Source organism: Protopterus annectens, chromosome 11.part0 (genome assembly GCF_019279795.1).
Source record: "Protopterus annectens isolate FY-2018-M chromosome 11.part0, PAN1.0, whole genome shotgun sequence".
NCBI classification, from domain to species: domain Eukaryota; kingdom Metazoa; phylum Chordata; order Ceratodontiformes; family Protopteridae; genus Protopterus; species Protopterus annectens.
The window spans coordinates 1,315,320,139-1,315,341,190 of NC_056745.1; the positions used below are offsets into that span (position 1 = coordinate 1,315,320,139).

At 40.7% G+C, this 21,052-nt stretch overlaps 1 protein-coding gene across 1 annotated transcript in view; it reads left to right on the plus strand.

Annotated features, from left to right (window-relative positions):
* The window catches only part of LOC122815830 (kielin cysteine rich BMP regulator), a 2,917,372-nt gene that overhangs the window by 1,223,744 nt on the left and 1,672,576 nt on the right, over positions 1 to 21,052 (plus strand). Inside the window, exon 16 of the mRNA XM_044088633.1 lies at positions 13,998 to 14,080. Coding sequence (XP_043944568.1) covers positions 13,998 to 14,080 — 83 coding nt within the window. The remainder of the gene's footprint in view (positions 1 to 13,997; positions 14,081 to 21,052) is intronic.

Sequence of the window (21,052 nt, forward strand, 5' to 3'; positions counted from 1 at the left end):
AAATACTATTCTCACAACAGAAGTTAAATCTAAATAGGAATATATGGAAATTCAGTGTGAATCAAAATACCTGACAAGCACAAATCAAAATGCAAATTTCCCGACAAGGGCTCTGAACTACTTTCTCTTAGGTAAAATGACTGACAAATGTGAACAATAAACATACATGCCTCTTCTCACATGAGTGGTCTTTAGGGGTAGTTATTTACCCTGTTGCTTCAGAGAATCACTGCAGCTGCTGGTCTCAGCAGTCCCTACCATGTAAAAAACATGCAGTGTTTAGGGTTATACCCTCTTCCAAAGTAGTAAGCAAGTAATTATCTCCCCAGAACTCCAGTTCCATCCTGTGTTAGACCTGTGCTGCAATCTGAACCCAAGCAGTCTGAGTCAAGGGTACATTTTCTACCCCTATGTGACTGGGTCACCATAACATTTATGCAGAATGTAATATAAAATAGGTTTAAGAGAGTAAACAACAAATGACAGTCAAAAAAGCATGAATGCTGTATATACTTTCTAATTTGATTTTTGGTCTTTGGTGCCGCATTCACAGCCAACAATAAAAGCTGTATCTGATGTTGTCCTTTTCATTCCTCCTCACTAATGATTCTCAGATCTGATATCAGATCTGACTCAGCTGCTTTCCAAGACTTTAGGATCCAAGTTTTGAGCTGCTCCCTCTACCCATAATGCACAGTACATTCCTCAACTCCCCAGATCTCGTTTGCTGCGTGTTCCAGTCTCGAGCTAGTGGTATTGATGTGTTTTTTTGAGAGATAATTGCAAAATTATTTTCTAAGCAGTCGTTAGAACATTAACTTTTTTATTCTTCTGTGTTTTACCTCCCTCCTATAGTTTTAGACAGCATTAGAGATTTTAGAGTTTCTCTTTTCTTTCTTCTGTGCCGTTGGCACTCTACTGTCTTACCAAAATAAAATAAAGTGTGCCTTTCTAGTTAAGGTTAGCTGTTATATAATCTATATAGTTACTTGACTGTGTCTATTATTAATGTTAGTTGAGTTTTTGTCTTAATACTGTGTGAGTGCGTTAACTGTGATAATGTCTGAGAAACCAACTGGTTTCAAGCGATGCACTTCTTGTGGACACAAGATCTGTAACTCTGATGCTCGCAAGAAGTGCGTATAGTGGCTAGGCCCTGGACATCTAGATGTGGAGCATGTTGTGTGTGTGGCTTTCAATCCCTGAGCTTTAGCTGACCACAGGAACTAGCTAATTTTAGAGCTTGTTGCCTGTCTCCTCCACTGGGCTCAAACTTCCCTTAAACATGCTGGCTCCAATTACCCCCTCGCAGCTTCCTTTGGGGAGTCCTTGGAGCATCGTAAAAAAAAAAATCTAAGGTCTCAGATCAATCAGCATCAGATCCGAGCACCTCCAGAAAATCCTCAGATCCAAAGATTTCTTTGGATCAATCAGCTGTGGCTCCTAATGTTTTGAGGCAAGCTTTGGATCCAAAGGATCTGTTGGATCTGCCTTCATCTGCTCTGAGCACCTCTAGGATGACTACAAATCCTGCTTAGATTTCAGAATCCCCCATTCCTGGCACCTCCTCCTCCTTCTCAGATCCCAGGGCTTCAGATCCAGGGGTAAGGAGCCTGAAATTGGCCTTCCAGGTGGAACCGGTATTCCCAGCTCTTCCCTTGAAGGTCCTTCAAACCCCATCCAAATCAAGAAATGCTTCCTCAGCTTCTCCAAGGTCTTCCTGAAGCTTCACAGAGGCCAATATGGACAAAATGATGCATAACTTCCTCAGGGCACAGATCTAGATGGGGGTCTTAGCATCTTCATCCCATCTTGGATCCATGAGTGCTCCTCCATCCTTACAGACTCCTTTTCCAATCTGATCTCTGGTTCGGAATCCCACTAGCCTGGGTACCCGAGAAAGTCAATGTCCGATCCAAGGAATCTTTATTCCTTGACTCCGACTATATCTCTGACCAGCCGTGCTCTGTTTTTGTTGGATCAGGTTGGGTTCCAGATCTGATACATCAGCGTCAGCTCTAGGGGGTTGATTTTGGCTCAGACTTTGTCAGATCTGTCGCTTCCCCTTGGGGCTTTGGCCATCAATAGCTTGGGTCTGGTTCTCTCTGGAGGCCTTGAATCTGTGGGTGGTTCTGCTCTTTCACCTCCAGTGACTTCAGCTCTGAGGGAGAGGCAGGAGATCTCCCCAGGCCCATCGGCCTTCCAGGTTGCAGAAAGGGCTTTCTCTAGGTTTAGAGAGTCATCTCCTCACACCCAGCATCTGCTATGTCCTTCATCGAATCTGAGCACTGAGCCTGTCATTCCTGTCCTAGGTCAGCCTTTGCTAAGGAAACTCTAGACTACTTCTCATGAAGTCCCCTGTCTTTCGATATTTCCCATAACACCCCACATAGGAGGTCCCATGAAAGAAAAAGTGTAAAATGAGGTGTATAGACTCCCCTATGCAGTCCCTCACAGAGGATACCAATTTTGATGAGGGAGAAGGATCTCCCTGGTCACCACTTGGGGAGTCTCCTTTGGAGACATTATAGAACCTCTCCAGCAAAAAGATGGATGGTTGTTCCAACCTCCTCTTTCAGAGGAATTGGTGTTCTTGGAGGCTTTCAGGACTGGCCCTTCTACATCCTGGGTGACTACCCTGGTGTATGAGCTAATAGAAATAGTCACCCACTTAGCCTGGAAGGAACCAGACATACTAAAGCCTATCTCCAAGCACCCCAACACATTACTAAGTCCACCATACACATTGGAATAAAGGTGTTCTTGTTAATGCCATTTTTGTTGTAGCAGCCACAAGAAGGAACTAGCAGAGCAAAGCTCCACTGTCTGTCTGCCTAACAAGGAGTCTAAAGCATTGGACAGACATGGAAAATGCATTTGCACCTCAGCTACCTTCACACTGAGGTTGTGAACTATTTGGTACACTTCATCTGCTTGCAGAGAGACCTGGTTAAGGAATTATTCAACTCTTTTGCCAAGACCATGATGGAGGATGACTTAAAAAAGGTCTCTTCCCAACTGGCTACTGTTTCTTCCCTCTCTAATTACTCAATGAGGTTGATTTCACATGTGTTGGAAGGCACCTCACAAGCAGCCAGAACAGGAATAGCCATCAGGAAACATGCGTGGATCTGGCTTTGTGACTTTGCAGAACCCTTCAAGGTGTCATTAATTAATGCGTCCTTTGATGGGTCCTCCTTGTTTGGACATTATGTAAAAGACACATTAACCCACAGCGAGCAATAAGGAAAGACCTTGTCTGCAGTGAGGATCAAGTTCTCTACTCCTCAGAGGGCCTTCTTCAGGAACCAGCAAGAAGGGAAGAAAATTTAGTTCAGGAAGTCGCAAGACTCTTTTCAGGAACTGAGGTGGGATACTTCCTCCAGAGGCAGAGGGGGAGGTTTCAACAGTAGATGCCATCCCAGAGGCAGGGAGAGTTTCCAGAACCAGGGTTACAGGGAACCTTCCCTTGATAAGCCTTTTCAGTTCTCCTGAAGCACTGCCCAACTGTCCATCTCAGGAGACAGTCGGGGGTCCTCTATCCCTGCACCTGGATGACTGGATAAGTATAACAAACAATACCCGGGTGCTAAACATAATATCCAGAGGCTATTACATTCCTTTTTCTCTATTTCCTCCAAGTCCAAGGAGGAAACTCCCCACTGTACCACCTAGTCAGAGGCAGTATGCAGTATGAGAAGGTTAAAAACTTCTACAAAAAAAGAGTTATCCAACAGGTTCCAACTTAGCAAAGACAATGTGGAACTTATTCTTGCTTCATTTTAGTGAAAAAGACAGGGGACCTGAGACCTATTTTGGATCTCAGCAACTTGAATCATTTCTACAAGAAGTCAAAGTTCCAAGTGGTTATGGTTCAGTCCATTCTGCCACTTTTACACATGGATGATTGGAAGTGCTGCATGGATCTTCAGGATGGGTTCTATCATATCAAGATCAACAGGCACTTCAGAAGTCATTTGCAGTTTTTGGCTAGGAGTGAATCATAGTTCAGAGCACTGCCCTTTGGACTCCCCACAGCCCCTTGGGTGTTTACCTAATGTTTGGAAGTCATAGCTGCTCACCTGAGGCTAAGATGATTCCAGTTGTTTCCATATCTAGATAATTGGCTCCTTGTTGCATCAACAAGGCATCTTTTGCTACAATCCAGGGACTACCTAGTGGGAATCTTCAACCTCCTGGACATTACATTGAACCTAGCAAAAGCAAACTTGACACCTGTTTAGAACATAGAGTTCATAGGAATGCAACTGGATACAACACAAGTGGCCTCCTTACCAATGCATCATATTTTATCTCTGAGGTACATGTTCAAGATTTATTAGATCCCCCACAGCAACTGGCAAAGTTGGTTTTACTGGCTCTGGAGTCAATTGCAACTGCAATTGTTCTAGTCCCCTTACGGAGGTTCTTAATGAGAGTTCTCCAGTGGACCACAGCAGTTCAGTGGTTCATTCTTTGTCACCCACTGTCTACCCCCATAAAACTGTCTCCGGTCTGCAGGAATCATCTACAGTGGTGGCCGCAATCACCCAACCTGCCTCTGGGAGGGCCCTTCTCTCTTCCCCCTGGCATAGCCACAGTGACCACCAATGCTTACGGTCTGGGTGGGGACACTTTTTAGGGAAGATGTGGTCGCCTGTATAAACCAAACTTCTTATCATTGTCCTAGAGATGAGAGCAGTTCTCCTTACATTGCAAGCCTTCCAGGATGTTCTCCCTCTGGGGATGATTGTGACTCACACAGACAGCATGTAGTCTGGTATATCATCAAACAAGGAGGAACCCATTCTTACCTGTTGTACAGGGAGACCATAAGAGTTTGGAAATGGGTGATATCTTCAGACCATTTTCTGACTGCAGCACACGTTCTGGGGGTGACCAACATTCTAGCGTACAGACTCAGTAGGTCCAGTTTGACTCCTCACAAGTGGTCCCTCAACCAGGCAGTAGTAAACAAGATATTCAACCACTGGGGCCAACCTTGTTGCACTCTTTTTGCTTCTACCCTGAACTTCAAGTGCAACAAGGAGCTCTCCGATCTTGTATCCCAGGCATTTATGACCCTAACCCTGAGTAGCATCCTGCCATCACCCAGAATGATACCACAATACAAGAACAAAATGATTAACTTCAACAATTGGCTAAGCTTCTGGTATCATTTTAAGGGGATCCAGTATTTGTCTGCCTGGGACGACATGATCGACAGTCCACGATGCTTTGCCAGAGATGGCCTGCACCTGTCGCCCTTAGGATTCCGGATACTGGCTAAGGTTCTTGCCACCCCTATAGTGCCTTTTTTAGGCAAGGTTCAAATGACAAATTCACCACCGTAACAGGTACAAGCAAGCAAAATCTGAGGGTAATGCTACTCAATGCTAGAAGTCTAAACTTCAAAATGCACTCACTCGAGGCACTCCTTAAAATGGAGAACATTGACATCTGTGCTGTGACAGAGACCTGGTTGAAAGCTCCAGAGAGCACCCCTGCATTACCAGGCTTCAATTCATACCACACCTTTCGGCCACCTAACCCAGAAAGAAGCACTAAAGGCGGAGGTGTGTCCATATTCATTAAGGATATCCACACCTCCAGGCTAGTTGCACAGTAAAATGCATCCGAGATTATCCAAGTGCAACTAACTCTGGGCAAGACCGCAATCCAAATTGTAGCTTGCTACAGACCCCCCACCATGCCCAAGGATTCACACTCTTCATTTCTTGATACACTGGAAAGTATTAAGGTACAACCCAACACCCTAATAATGGTCGATTTCAACTACCCCACCATTAACTGGGAAAACTACTCATGTACCAACTCTTTTGCTCAACGTTTTCTAGAATTCATAAATTTCAATGCCTTGGATCAACTTATTCACACCCCCACCAGGGGCAGCAATATCCTAGACCTGGTCATTACCAACATGGGAAACCGGTGTTCCACACCAGAGGTCAATTCCTTGTTGGTCAGATCCGACCACAAGCTAATCAGCCTAGACATCCACATCCCACCCCCAGCCCCAATTAGGGAAACCATCATAAAAAACTTCTCCAAAGCCAACTTCACACTTCTTAAGACAGAAGTGGCAAACTTCATGACACCCATCCAGACGGACAATAGAGGTATGACTGCCAAATCCTACACAAATGCACTTTATAAGCACTTACACGAGTGCATGGATCATGCTATCCCTAATACAACCAAGATGTTATCCTCCAAAAAAATGAAGCCAATCTGGTGGTCCTCTGCCATAAACAAACTCTACAACAGAAGAAAGAAACTGTTGCAAAAAAGAGTAAAATCCCATGACTGGAGGAACTCCCTGGTCAACCTCAGTAAGAAGCTGAGATCCCTCATAAAATCCTCCAAAGCTAGTTACGAAAACAAAATTGCCACTGACTCTAAAGACAACCACAAAGCATTCTATAGCTATGTCAAGAATCTAAATGGGAACACTCAGATCTGCTCTGAGTTACAGCACAATGGCACTAAATATACAGAACCAACAGATATTGCCAACATCCTAGCAGATAGGTTCAGTGCTAACTTTACCCCCCCTCTCACCCCCTAGAAGGCCCATCTCTATACCGGAAGAATGCAAAGTTCCTATAATCACGGCTGCACAGGTAAAAAACACACTCTCCAAAGCCAAGAACACAGCATCCATGGGACCTGACAATATCCCAGGCTGCGTTCTACACGCACTACAGAATGAACTGGCACCCTACTTAAGTACCATGTTCAATCATTGCCTCACCTCAGGCTTTGTACCCACTGAATGGTGCACCGCAACGGTTATCCCACTCCAAAAAGGGGGAGCCATGATGGACCCTGGGAACTACCGCCCCATTAGCCTGACGAGCCTGGTCTGCAAGGCCATGGAACGTATCATCGTGGAACTCATAAACAAAGACATTGGTAATCTCCAAACTCTGGATCCTACCCAGTTTGGATTTGTAAAAGGCAGATCATGTCTCCTAAACCTGATTGACTTCTTTGAAGCAGTCACCAAAGCCATAGATGAGGGTAAAATGGCTCACACAGCTTATCTAGATCTCGCCAAGGCTTTCGACATCATCCCCCACTCTGGAATTATAGATAAGCTCACTAAACTAGGTATAAATCCCTATGTCACAAGATGGGTTGCCAACTGGCTCACAGACAGAACCCACACTGTGAAAGTAGCGAATTCCAAATCCGACATCAGACCAGTGACAAGTGGAGTACCACAGGGTTCAGTCCTAGGTACTCTCCTGTTTGGTATCTACTTCTCTGAAGTGCAGGCCAACACAGAAGGTCTTTTTCTAACAAAGTTTGCAGATGACTGCAAACTAGGAACCATAATCGAAACTCCTAACGATGTGGACAAACTACAAATGGGCCTCACTGAGACAGATACCTGGTGTCAAAGCCATGGCCTGAAGCTCAATGCCAAAAAGTGTATTGTCATCCCCTTTGGTAAAAACTCTGTACCCATGAACTACCACATAGCTGGTAGTCTACCTAATGCCGAAAATGTGATAAGAGACCTTGGGACACAGGTGGACAGTAGTCTCTCCTTTGATAATCACATTGCCACAGTGGTCAGGAAATCATTCTACGTGGCTCATCTCATCACAAAAGGATTCTCATCCAGAAAAAAAGAGGTCATTGTTCCCCTCTATTCATCACTCATTAGACCCATTATAGAGTACAACGCCCCTTTTGGTATGTACCTCACAAGACATCTACAACAACTAGAAAGACCACAGAAATACCTCACAATGAGGATTACTGGACTCAAACAGATGCCCTATGCAGACCGTCTCAAAAATCTACAGCTTTACTCCATCGCATATCACCTACTCAAGGGCGATCTCTGCCTAACATACAAAGCTATGTCAAACCCAGAGCTGTTGGACATGCTCCACTTAAAGAAATCCCAATCCCTCTGAGCTACATGCTCTAGGGACCTAAACCTTGTCACCACAATAAACAGAACATGCTGGAGGGATAGAGTCCTGTCCCAGAGACTTCCCATACTCTGGAACAGACTACCTATCTATGTCAAACAGAGCTCCTCATTAGCAGTCTTCAAGAAAAATCTTGATGATTGGATGGGACATGGGAAATTCACCCCGGGGATCACTTCTGTGGCTCTGCTCGACAGAGGCACAGGAAAATAATTTTATTGGGTGGCGAAAGCCAGGGTACATTTTTTGGCTAGGCTTGTATGGGCCCTAGGGCCGATAGCCTAGTACCTGCCTATGAACCTATGAACAAGTATTTTTCTCTGATCCCTCCGAAGGGGGTGTCACTGAGGGATGCTCTAGTCCATGATTGGTCCCCGGCCCTCCGTTATGCTTATTCCCCCCACTACTGTTGATACTGAAAGTTCTACAGAAAGACAGCATGTCAAAGAGTCCCTTAATCCTCATTGCCCCTTTCTGGGCATGGCAGGTGTGGTTCCCCTTTCTTTGGCCTCACCTCAAGTATCCACCTTGAATCTGTATCTCATACAGGATCTCATATCTCACTCATCAGAAAGACAGCTTTTCAGTCTTCATGCCCTACAGCTGACACCTGGTTTCTCCAATTCCAGTAATTGTAAGAAAGTCCAGGCTTGCCCCCTCCGTCCATGACATTATCCTCGCCTCTCAGAGGGCTTTCACTAAAAAGGGCTACAATAGCAAGTGGAAGAGGTTCTCAGTCTGGGCATCAAAGGAAAATATTGATCCTTTCTCAGCATCAATTCTCCTTTTTCTCAACACTGTTTTTCAGGAAAGAGCTAGTTTCTCCACCATTAAACTCCAGCTGGCTGCCATATCCAATTTTCATGCTGAGAGAAGAAACTCATCTCTCTTCTTTCAAATTATGTAAGGCTTTCACAAAGGAAGTTCTTCATCTTAAACCTCCAGTAAAAGATTATTCTCCCCCTTGGGATCTCATGGTGGTACTACTAGGCCTTACTCAGAAGCCCTTTGAACTGGTAGATTCTTGTGACATGAAATTTCGTTCTTGGAAAATGATCTTCTTAGTAGCTATTACTTCTATTAACAGAATATCAGAGCTTCAAGCTTTGTCAGCCAAACTTCCTTACACCATTTTTTTACAAAGATAGAGTATCCTTAGGAACAAATCCATCTTTCATGCCTAAGGTGACAACTGAATCTAACATTAACCAATCCATTCAGTTACCAGTTTTCTTCCCCAAATTTTCGAACAAAGGTGAATGTCTTTTACATCTCCTAGATGTTCACAGGTAACTACATTTCTACTTCCACAAAACAGACTCATAGGAAGCCCGATCAGCTGTTTGTCTCCTTCTCAGCAAGCTGGTCAGGGCAGGCAGTTTCAAAAATCACTTTAGCTAAATGGATAACAAACTGTATTTCATTTATTTATTCTAAGAAAGGTATAGACTTGCCCTAGTCTGCCAAGGCTAATTCCACCAGGGCTATGGCTACTTCATCCGCCTTCTCTTTCAGAGTCTCAATTGATGAAGTGTGTACTGCAGCCACTTGGTCTAAAACTCATAACTTTGTTTCACATTATAAATTGGATATTGTTTCTAGGAGCAGGGCATCCTTTGGCTTGACTGTGCTCTGGCACATCCTTCCTTAAGGGCCACCCAAGTTTTCCATAGCTGGGGACTCTGACCCATTAGTGAGGAGGAATGAAAAGGACAACATCAGATTTAGAAGTTATATACTTACCATAACTAGGTATCTGTGTTGTCCATTTTCATTCCTTGTCACATCCTCCCATCCAACCCCCAGCTGGTGTCTTTGAAACTGTTTGGAAGAATTCAGAACCCATGGGTTCTAGGTTTGAACCTCAGATACTTTTCTTTCTGTGTAGTTTTTGGTAATCCTTTCACTTACAGAGTAGCAAACTCAATCTGGGGAGTTGAGGAAGGTATGGTGCATTATGGGTAGACAGAGGAACTCAAGACTAGGATTCTAAAGACTAGGAAAGTGGCTGATCCAGATCTGATATTGGATCTGGGACCCATTAGTCAGGAGGAATGAAAATGGCCAACACAGTTACCTAGTTGTATGTTAAGTACATAACTTCTGAATGTCTTCCTGTTAGTCTGATATTGGACCTGGGACCCATTAGTCAGGAGGAATGAAAATGGCCAACACAGTTACCTAGTTGTATGTTAAGTACATAACTTCTGAATGTCTTCCTGTTAGTACTGCATGCTTAGTTAACAATTACTTCCTTGTGATTCATTTCAACTAAAGATTTTTATCACCCTAAACACACACAAATCCATATTAACATACATTCAGACATACTGACATATAGTCACATTTGTAAATTACCTTAAAATGTCATATATTTCATTTAGACAAAATGACCTAGGTTGCTTTAAGTCACCTTTTAATAGGTTATTGGGTTTTGATTTTGAGTATCTTTGCGTATTTGTCTCTTATGGACCCATCGCCCTCAGCAGTACAGTTTCTTATGCATTGATAATCACCACATATTTGCAAATAACATCTGACATCAGAATAACTTTCAAGGGCAATTGGGACTAGGAAATAGACCAAGATAGTGTTTAGTGAGCAGGAAACATTTTGATTACGGCAATTGCATATCACTGGTCATTATTACCAGTGGTGCTAATGTGTTTGTTGCGGTAAAGACTGGTTCAATGTACTAGTACAACAGCTCTCTGTACAGCATTAAAATGAAAGCTCTGCACATCACTGATCATGTGCTTCTTTTACTAACTGCAGTTACTGCGTCTTGTGCCAACTTTTCGGAAGTCCTTTTAAGTGCTTGGCAAGGGTGATAACAGCGTTTAACTATGTCTTCTTAAAAGTGTATATGTCTAGGCACGTTTTAGTCCATGTGATTGGTTCTTAGTATTGTTTCTATGTTACATTATGGACTCTTGAAATGGCTCACCAATATCAGGATATTGGCTGATAAAGGAAAACTAGAGCTTGCTGTGAGCTTACAGCCAAAGCACTGGTGCATTGTCTTTCCCCTCTTTTTTCTTTTTCTTTTTGCGGCACTAAAATATGGGTGAGGTACAGAAGTGTGCATACTTAACTATTTATAACAGCACCAAAAAGACATAATCTTTGCATTAGAAAACTTTTTCATTGAGTTCTTTTCATATTAAAGGAAGCTAGAATTCTGAAAGACAAAAAAATAGCACAGTGCAACTTAAAACAATATATAAGACTTTGTAAGGTCAATAGAAACATTGTACTTTAAGGTCCATTTTCAGGGATGTTAGTGGTATTTTACAAAATAAACTGTATTATGTTCCCAAAGAGATGCATCCTGCTTTTCCACGCATGCTTATAAGGACAATATAGAGAAATTGCTCACATCAGTTCTTTATATGCTTCCCCTGAGGTTTCCTGAAATAACCAGGAGAGTGGTTTTGCTGTCTGGTTACATTAGCCTGACTCATATCTGTCTTTAAAATAAATGTATCTTGACGCACAGCATTGAAACAATTCTAAGATTATGTTGTATGTCTAACTGGTCAAAATTTGGAACTTTTATTTGAAGACTATTTTTGCTTTCTTTTTAAGCTTTTTAATAGTAGATTTGCTGGAGACATGAAACTTTCCTGTTTAATTAATAGGATTTGAATCTTTCTAGTTGATTAATTTGTCTTCTGAGTTAGGAAGGTATATATTTCCAGACTTTTAGGGTGGCACAGTGGATAGTGTTGTTGCCTTGCAGGCAGGGATTCTCTGATTCAGTTCTCAGCTGGGGTTGCTTCTGTGTGGAATCTGCATATCCTGCCTGTGTTTGCATGTGTACCCTCTGGGTGCTGCAATTTCCTCCCACATTCCAAAAAAAAATGCAGTAGGTGGACTTGACACTGTAAATTGCCCATAGGTGTGGTGTAGAACAATGACTGTGGCAGGGCTATCCACCTGGCAGTGTAAACCTTGGCTGTAGATAGTTGTCATTATTAAAGTGACACCCTGACCCCATGTTCAAAAAAGGGCTGTGTTTTCAAATGTCTACCTCCTAAAAATGTTTTCTGATATGGTTTCTGTTTTCCTATGGTTGAATAAGCTTTCCTGCTAAAGAACTTATATTATCATGTCCTCAGTGTAGGTTTTCTAGGCCTGTGACTAACATGACAGTTAAGCACTTTTAACACCAAACATTTGTAAGTTGCAGGTTTATTAGTGGGAGAGAATATACACTGCAGACATTCCATCCTTGGAACCAGCAAAAGATCAGCTTTGTAGAGCAACTACTATGCTCAAACAATTCTATTATACCATGACCCCCCCATTAATATTCCAAAACGTGCACGCTGATTGGTCAGCGTGCACATTGTAAATCGACTTATACTAATGGAAAAAGGTCCGGTCGCCCAGACTTTTTCCATTAGTATAAGTCTTTTTTTAAAACACTGTCTCGCTATGTTAAAGGAGTTTAACATAGCGACACAGGTTTAAAAAAAGCAACGGAGATCTCCATTGCTTTTTTTATAGCTGTCTCGCTGTGTTAAACTCCTTTAACATAGCGACACAGTGTGTAAAAAGCAACAGAGATCTTGCTTTCTCCGTTGCTTTTTTTTTAAACCTGTCTCACTATGTTAAATGGGTTTAACATAGCGAGGCAGCTTTAAAATAAGCAACTGAGATTCTCCATTGCTTTTTTTACAGCTGTCTCGCTATATTAAACCCATTTAACATAGCGAAACAGTAAAAAGCAACAGAGATCTTGCTTTCTCCATTGCTTTTGCCCACAGCTCTGATGTACTGCATAGGCATGCGCAGTACATCAGAACTTCCGCGGAATACCAGACAGCTGCGGAAGGTCAGTAAGGAGGCATTATACAATGCCATTATTTAAGAAAAGTAATTATTTTTTTTCTTAAATAATGTCATTGTATAATAGCAATAACCCACTTCTGGGTGTGGGTAATGCTGGATTTACCCACGGTTGGCTTTGTTTGGTCTCTCGGGACCAAACCACGGCAACCGTGGGTAAATCCAGCATTACCCACACCCAGGTGTGGGTTATTGCTATATTCTGCCATTCTGTTGTGAGTGGTATAAATATCATACACTGTTATTCATACCATGTAAAGCAGTGTAATACAAATGTGTGTAGTGTGTGTAAACACACACACACACACACACACACACACACACACACACACACACACACACATACACAGAGGGAGGGAGAGGGATGGTGTGTATGTATGTGTGTGCATTTGTATGCTATTACTTTAAATAATCTAATCAGTGATGCTGGAAAAATTAGTTTTCATTGAACTCAACTGCCAACAAGGGCCATAGGTTCATAAGTTCATACACAAATAGTCGTCAATCAGTTTTTCATACTCAAGTAGTTGTCAATCAGTTTTCAGACTACCACACACATATTCCAAAGTTGCCTTCAACCTCAAGGAGGAAAAGAAGATAGGCAGAACAAAAACTGGAGGCTGTCCATCCAGTTAGTGGCAAGGGTGCTAGTCTGCTTGTCATTTACAGGAAGTTTTTCACAGAAGTGAGGGAAACATTGGGGTATGAATCTGTCATACCAACATGTCTTATTTGTCCGATGATGAAGGTTTTGTTCATTTAACTTAGAATTTCAGGTATTATTTGTTCTGTGAATGAATAGGAGGTCAAAGAGGGATGGATCTTCCATGGTTGGAAAGGCTAGCCACAAATAATGGAGGAGTATATGAGATACTGAGCACGGGGGGAGTGCGGCCCATTTGACCGTATATATAAGATTTTGAGGTCACTGATCTTTTTAGTTATGAAATTCTGATGTCTCTCAAGTTGAGTGATATGTTTTACTAGGAGCTGCAATGAAGCAACATAGGTTTCTTGCTTCAAATGTATCTAAAAAAAGTGTGACACAGTCTTATTATTACTACACACATTGTAGTAAGCTGCTAATTATGCATGAAGTAGCATTTTAAATATTTTCAAGTCAGCTAGCTAATAATTCTAGAAATTCAGACAGCTTTTTCTTTTACCAATTAGGCTGCACTGATGTTGGAATTCGACGGGAGCACCTGGAGAGCTGGAGGTCGAATGTCGATCCTTGCAACATTTGCAGATGCTTGGTATGAAAACATCTTTTGCTCTGTGTGTGTGTGTGTGTGTGTGTGTGTGTGTGTGTGTGTGTGTGTGTGTGTGTGTGTGTACATGTGTCTGTGCATTTAGACACTAAAAATAAATAAATACATTTATTTATTATTAGCCTTGATTACAGAAAAAAGTGTGAATGGGCAAAACCTTTTATTCAGTGGAAGCCTGATGAGAAAATTTCCACATTACATGCTTTTCACAGGCAATTGGCATGAGCTAGCAATAAAGTATAATGTAAAAGACTAAGCAATATATAATTGCTAACCACATTAAGTACATTGTGCAGCATTTATAACATGGTAAAGTCACACTTATCTAAAGAATATTCGGCATTTTTTTATAGTTTATGTATAAACTCACATTTAAAGTTTAGCACCCAAATAGTTGATGCATATGCAAGTTTTATCCAACCAGTATTAACTTGATACATACAAACAGGTGAAAATGTGTGAGGATTCAGTGATATTAATTTGATTTGGCTGCATAAAAAGTGGACATATAGTAATGGTGTTGCCATAAGAGCAGGATTATTTTATTGATAGATGTGATTTCATTGTGATTTTTAAATTATAAATGTGAATGATCATAATAAGAAGGTATAATTCTGGGGTGTTAGAAGTGCATGACTGCTTTGATGACTGGTATGTTTTTTGTGAATCTTTATATAGTACATTGAATTAGTTATTTCTGACATTTATCAGCAGTTACATAGTTTTGTAATGAATATGTAGTACAAACAGTCACCACCATTATGATTTTATGATTTTTGAGTAAGCAATTATTAGATCAGTGATTGTAGTCCTCTGTGATGTGAGTATCAGATTAATAACTACTTGGTACAGGAGCATCTGCCTGGAATATAGAGCATGTTGTGGGCAGTCTTAATTTGAGTGTAAGCTAATAGAGTATGTAGCTCAAGCTGGTTAAGAGACTGAAGTGCTAGAAAATATTGCATTTGGTTAATATGGTTACTTGCAAACTTTACATTCTTATTAGATGACCGTTCCAGTTTGATTAGCTAACGGAACTGTAGATTAGTTAAAAATGATAAGGCGTGCACAGTATAAGGGAGTAGCTATGCTTTTGCAATGATCTTATATGCATGATCTGATAGAGCAGATTAGACTTTATAAAGAAGTCCTAGTTCATGGCTGGCTCTTTGGACAGCATGTTCAGTATGTGCTCAAACCTTAATCTGTGGTCTATTGTTAGACCCAGTAGTTTTGTGTTTTATACTAACCCAGTTCTAGTATCATTGACCAATGACATTTTTAATTCTTAGTAGTTTGATTGCTGGGTTGGAGGTAAAACTATCATTAGCTTAGTTTTCTTTGGATTCTGTTGATTGGTTAAGGTAACTTTTAAACAAACTGACTGTATTGTTTGTCGGACCTAGTTCCGTGAGATAATAATATGGGGATACAAAACTGCATCAAACAACATGGATAGGTCTAAACATAGGGATGCAACCATTTTACCTTGATTTCATGTTTCTTGAATGTACTTTATGAAACAGAGCAAAGTTGATTCATGTTGTGGCCTGGCATAAATCCATGCTGCATTGTAGAAAGTAAATTGTTCCTTGTTAGCTCATTGATCAGCTCTAGGTGAATGTATTTATCAAATATTTTAGATAAAGAGAGTAAGACGGCTATAGGTCATACTTCTCAACTGTCCAAATTTTTGCAGAATGTTCAGATTTTTGCTTCATATTTTTGGTCTATTAATCATAAAAGTTATGTTTTTTTTTTGGAAAATCACATTGGCTTGAAGTCACTAAATAATGGCATATATTTGAGGTTCGGACTTCATATCCTTCAGAAAGTAAATGTTAATACAAATGTTATTCTAGTAACTTTCAAAGTTTATTAAATATTTAAAATCTGTCCCTATTTTTAGGTCTTTGTCTCCCCAATACTTTAGGCTTTATCCAGATTTCTTGTAATATGAGGTTGGAAGGTATGGCCTAGGTCAGTAGTCTGCCATCTCAGAAAGTTTTGTTGCCTTTATGTAAGTGTATTACATAGAATTGTTTCCAGAGTTTTGGGAGTATAGCTTCTTGGTTGTAGCAGTGCAGTTTGTAAATGTAGGCACGTTATGAAATTGCATCTGCAGCAGTCTTGAGATATTTTATTAGAAAGCTGTCTGCTGAAAGAAAGATGGGTTTAAAATTTTGAATACATTTTGATATCCTGCTGGTAGGAGTTGTAATACGTTAAAAGGCAGTACTAACACCATCTACATCACTTACTGCTGTAACAGGCATACAGAAAGCATCAAGGCTGTTAGCATTATTTATGCAGAATGAATTAAATCTGCATGCTGAATTATAGTTTGCTTTTTCTGTGAAAGAGTAGAGTTGTGATTTTTTTAACCAGGCTGAATATGTTTATTGATTGCTGACCAAAGTTGTTTTGGAGCTTTACTGTGATTTTCCTGTACAGTAAACTGCTGTTATGCTTAGCTTTTACACTTTTTCTGTTAGTTTTGCAAGTGCTGATACTGCTGCTGATTACTTTTCTAAGTGCCATTTTGTCCATGCTTTATCTCTGCAGTACATTAGCTTTTTCATATTTAATCTAAACCATGGTGCAGGTTTTGATTTGTTTTTTTTTCTCTGGGTTGAGGTGTGAGAGTTTAATATGAAGAGGAACGTTTTGTTGAAGAGAGTTACTGCATCATCTAAAGGCAGTTTTTAGGGACTTGCAGTTGCTAGACTAGCCAAGAATGTTGCCCTGTCAGATTTAGTTACATTCCTGACTTTTTATATTGGATATCTCTATTAATTTTGGTGTCTTACCATATGGCAAAGACAGGATTATGCTCACCTGTGGTGTAGGTTTTGGTTTTCATATGTATTCAGTAATAAGACATTTTCACTTTATTTTGTTTCTTGTATTTTTATATATTGCATCTACTTGAAAATAATCAAACTTTCTACAGCTTAAAAGAAAGGTATTTCATATGTGCTTCCATTCATTTTAGATATGTAGCCAAAAGACTTTAATGTCAGTAGTAACATATTCATTAAATGCAGCAGCTGACGTTACAAGTTTTTGAACTTGGAGCTGTCTGAGTTTCTTGCTGTGTAATCTTCTGACTTTATAATGTTTTGGAAGGGCTTTGGTGTACACTTCTGATGGTTCTCTACTAGAAATCGCTTTGAGTAAGTCTCTATCAGGCAACCTATAAGGGTGTATCAGTCACTTACATATATCAATATCTGTATCTATGGATAGATGGAGATATAGATTAGATATATGTTAACTTTTCTGACTGTCTGCAGAAGGTATTATGAACAGAGTGTGTTCTTTCAACACAGTTATTAGGAAACATTCATTTTGAACAAAAACATTCTACCCCCTGCAGGAGCAACAAAGATCTGGGTTTATCATGTTGTCTTTTACCCACTCTTTCTAGCTGTCTATATATGGAACTTTGCTGTTTTCTTACACTATCTCAGTTAAATAAAATAAATGCCTTGTTCTCTGATCATAGTGGCATTTTGTCTGGTCTGATTTTTTTTTCATTTTTATCTTTAGGGGGTATAATTATTATTTTTAAGTTGAAGTAAAGAAACAGAGGCAGGTATTCTTGATTTTAATATTTTAATATTCAATCTATTAATAAATGAGCTGGTAAAATGTTTGCACCTTGCAAGGAAATGTTGCTATATTGTAGCAAAGCTAAGAGGCATCTATGAAACAGGCACAGTTAATGCTCTGAGCATTCTGCATAGACTTGAACTGCTATTTTGACTTGACCACTTGATCGCAGGTAGAAAGCAGTAGACATCTGATTAAATGCCCTGCTTGTATATTATTGAAACCATCTGATTGTACCGTAGGAGGAATCCTTTATCTTAAAAACAGTGCAAAATTGCATTCGACACATAATTTCTTGTAGAGTTGGCTAACTTCACAATCTTTGATAACTTTGAGTAATAATGTATACATATCAGATACACAAGTCACAAAACTGAAAAAAAAGTCCGATGCAGTTTTATTCTGTGGTCTTTCTGGAACTGAAGAAGCAATCGTGTCTTCTCACACTCTGTTTTTATCTTTTTTTTGTATCCATTTACTGAATAATCTCAGACTTCTTATACTGTCAGCAGTGACAATCCTAGCACGTGCAGCACATCACAAGCTTTTTACTTTGGCATTATTTTGTCTAATTGTAAACCAGCTGATTTGCCTGTCAAGTTCTTGACCAAATTGTCCCATGATCTTCACTTTCCTGTGGCCAACTTGCACTGATGAATGGATAACATGACAGTGACCACTTTGGAAGGAGAACTGACTAATATTTATCCCATGCCCTGTATATTATGTATATGTCTCAAATGAATGTTGAATGCATTATCTCCAAATGGTGACCTAATGAAAATCATGCATGCTGTTTTTTTTTATTTCAATGGACAAGTGACGGATCTGTCTAATTACTAAGTAAACCTCTAGTTGCTGCCGTATCTATAGGAACTTCTATAGTTCACAGAGAAGGGTAAACTTCCAGCTGAGGCACTGTAAGTGTATAATGGTTAGCAATGGCAGGCAGTAAGAAGTACTTTGGTCATCGAGAGTCAAAGGCAAATTGGCTTAGAGACTGGGAGCTCCCCCAAGCGGAGGTGATAACTACCTGATAGGTTCATGTAGGCAGGACACAGTCACACTTTAAAACTGCTTAGAGGTGTCTTATTCTCGCAGCAGGAGTACATGGAAGAGTATGTACTGGGTGGGGCTGCAAGTTGATAATGGTCTAGGACGAATGTTCTACCAGATGCCTGCCATTACTTTATGTCCCCCCATTCCATGGTATGTTCTGGCTGGGGCTGCAAGTTGATAATGGTCTAGGACGAATGTTCTACCAGATGTCTGCCATTACATAATGCCACCCCCCCCCCCACCATTCCATGGTATGTTCTGGGTGGGGCTGCAAGTTGATAATGGTCTAGGACGAATGTTCTACCAGATGTCTGCCATTACTTAGTGCCCCCCCCCCGTTCCATGGTATGACAGCTACTTCTTGACTTTGTGGTTTGGGTTTCACCTATTTGGCTACATACAGGGGGGCACTTCTGGAAATACCATGACTACAGTTGCCAGTACTCTTTTCACGGGGAATGAAATACCATGATTTTTGTTTTTACAACAAAAGGAAAAATATCACCATACAGGTACCACAGCATGGCAGTTGTGACAGGAAAAAAGCTGGTGGTCAGTTAGACTGGCACAGAGCTGGGAGGATTGGATGTTGTGATTACAGTGTGTGCCAGTGGTCATTTGGTCAGTAGTCAGTCAAAGTATTCTCAGTTCCTATATATGATTCATGTATGTTATGATTCATGTATGTTATGATTCATGTGTGTTTGGCAGCATTTCTTCCCTTACTAATCAGGCCCTTTCAATTTACCTTCCTTAAACAAGAATAAAATGTATGGCTATACTTCATTCATAATAGTATATTTCCATTTGTCCAGTTGTCCTTTGCCAAAAATGAAGCATTATCATTCTCCCTGCAGCTGCTTAATCTTTTTAATATTCTTTTCAGTCATAGGCAGATGTGGAGATTTCCAATTTACTTTCAGTTACTTTATTAAATGTGAATGCCTCAGCTTGTTTGCTGTAAGAATGGCTTATACTCCACAATTAAGTCAGACTTCTATAGTCTGAGCAAACACTATCTGCAGTCTTTGTAGCTAGTGGTTATATATATTCTTCCATGAGTTGCAATCTGTTTCGCCCAGCACTTTTCATCATAAATTTAATTGAAATGTTTACCCCGATGACCAATAGCATTTTTTCTGTTGTCACACTTTATCAGACATTAAACAAGTGTACAAAAATGGTTTTTGTTTGACCCATAAGCAAATGGTTTGTCTTCTTGCAAAATCAGTAATCATGATATAAGTTCTGCTCAGGATGGCATCTCTAATATGAGTGACTTGTTCACATATATGTTTGATCATAGCCTCACCTCAGGTTTCATGCCCACTGAGTGGCGCACAGCTACAGTTATCCCACTCCACAAGGGAGGATCCACCTTGGATCCTGGGAACTACCGTCCCATCAGTCTGATGAGCCTGATCTGCAAGGCCATGGAACGTATTATCATGGAACTTATAAACTAAGACATTGGCAACCTTCAAACACTGGACCCCACCCAGTATGGGTTTGTGAAGGGCTGATCATGTCTCCTGAACCTGAGTGACTTCTTTAAATCAGTCTCCAGAGCTGTGGACAAGGGTAAGGCAGTCCACACAGCCTATCTGGACCTTGCCAAGGCCATCAACACCATCCCCCACTCTGGAATCATAGATAAACTTACTAAGCTGGCCATAAATCCCTACATCACTCGATGGGCTGCCAACTGGCTTACTGACAGAACCCACACTGTAAAAGTAGCCGACTCCATATCCAGCTCCAGACAAGTGGAGTACCTCAGGGTTCAGTCCTGGGACCGCTCTTGTTTGGCATCTACTTCTCTGAAATACAGGACAACATTGAGGGACTCTGCTAATAAAGTTCATAGATGACTGCAAACTGGGAGCCATTATTGAATCCCTAAATTATGTGTATATTCTACAAAAGGGCCTTACAGAAACAGATGCTTGGTGCCAGAGCCATGGGCTCAAGTTCAATGCCAAGAAATCTGTAGTTATCCCCTTTGGGGAAAAAAACATGTACCCATGAATTATCACATAGGTGGCAGTACACTAAACACCAAAAGTGTGATAAGAGACTTAGGAACACAGGTGGACAGAAGTCTCATCTTCGATAACCACATCACCACAACAATCAGGAAATACTTCTATGTGGCATACCTCATCAGTAAGGGCTTTTCATTCAGATTTCATCCAGAAAAAAAGAGGTCATTATCCCACTGTACTCATCCCTCATTAGACCCATCATAGAGTACAATGCCCTGTTTGGTATTTACCTCACAAG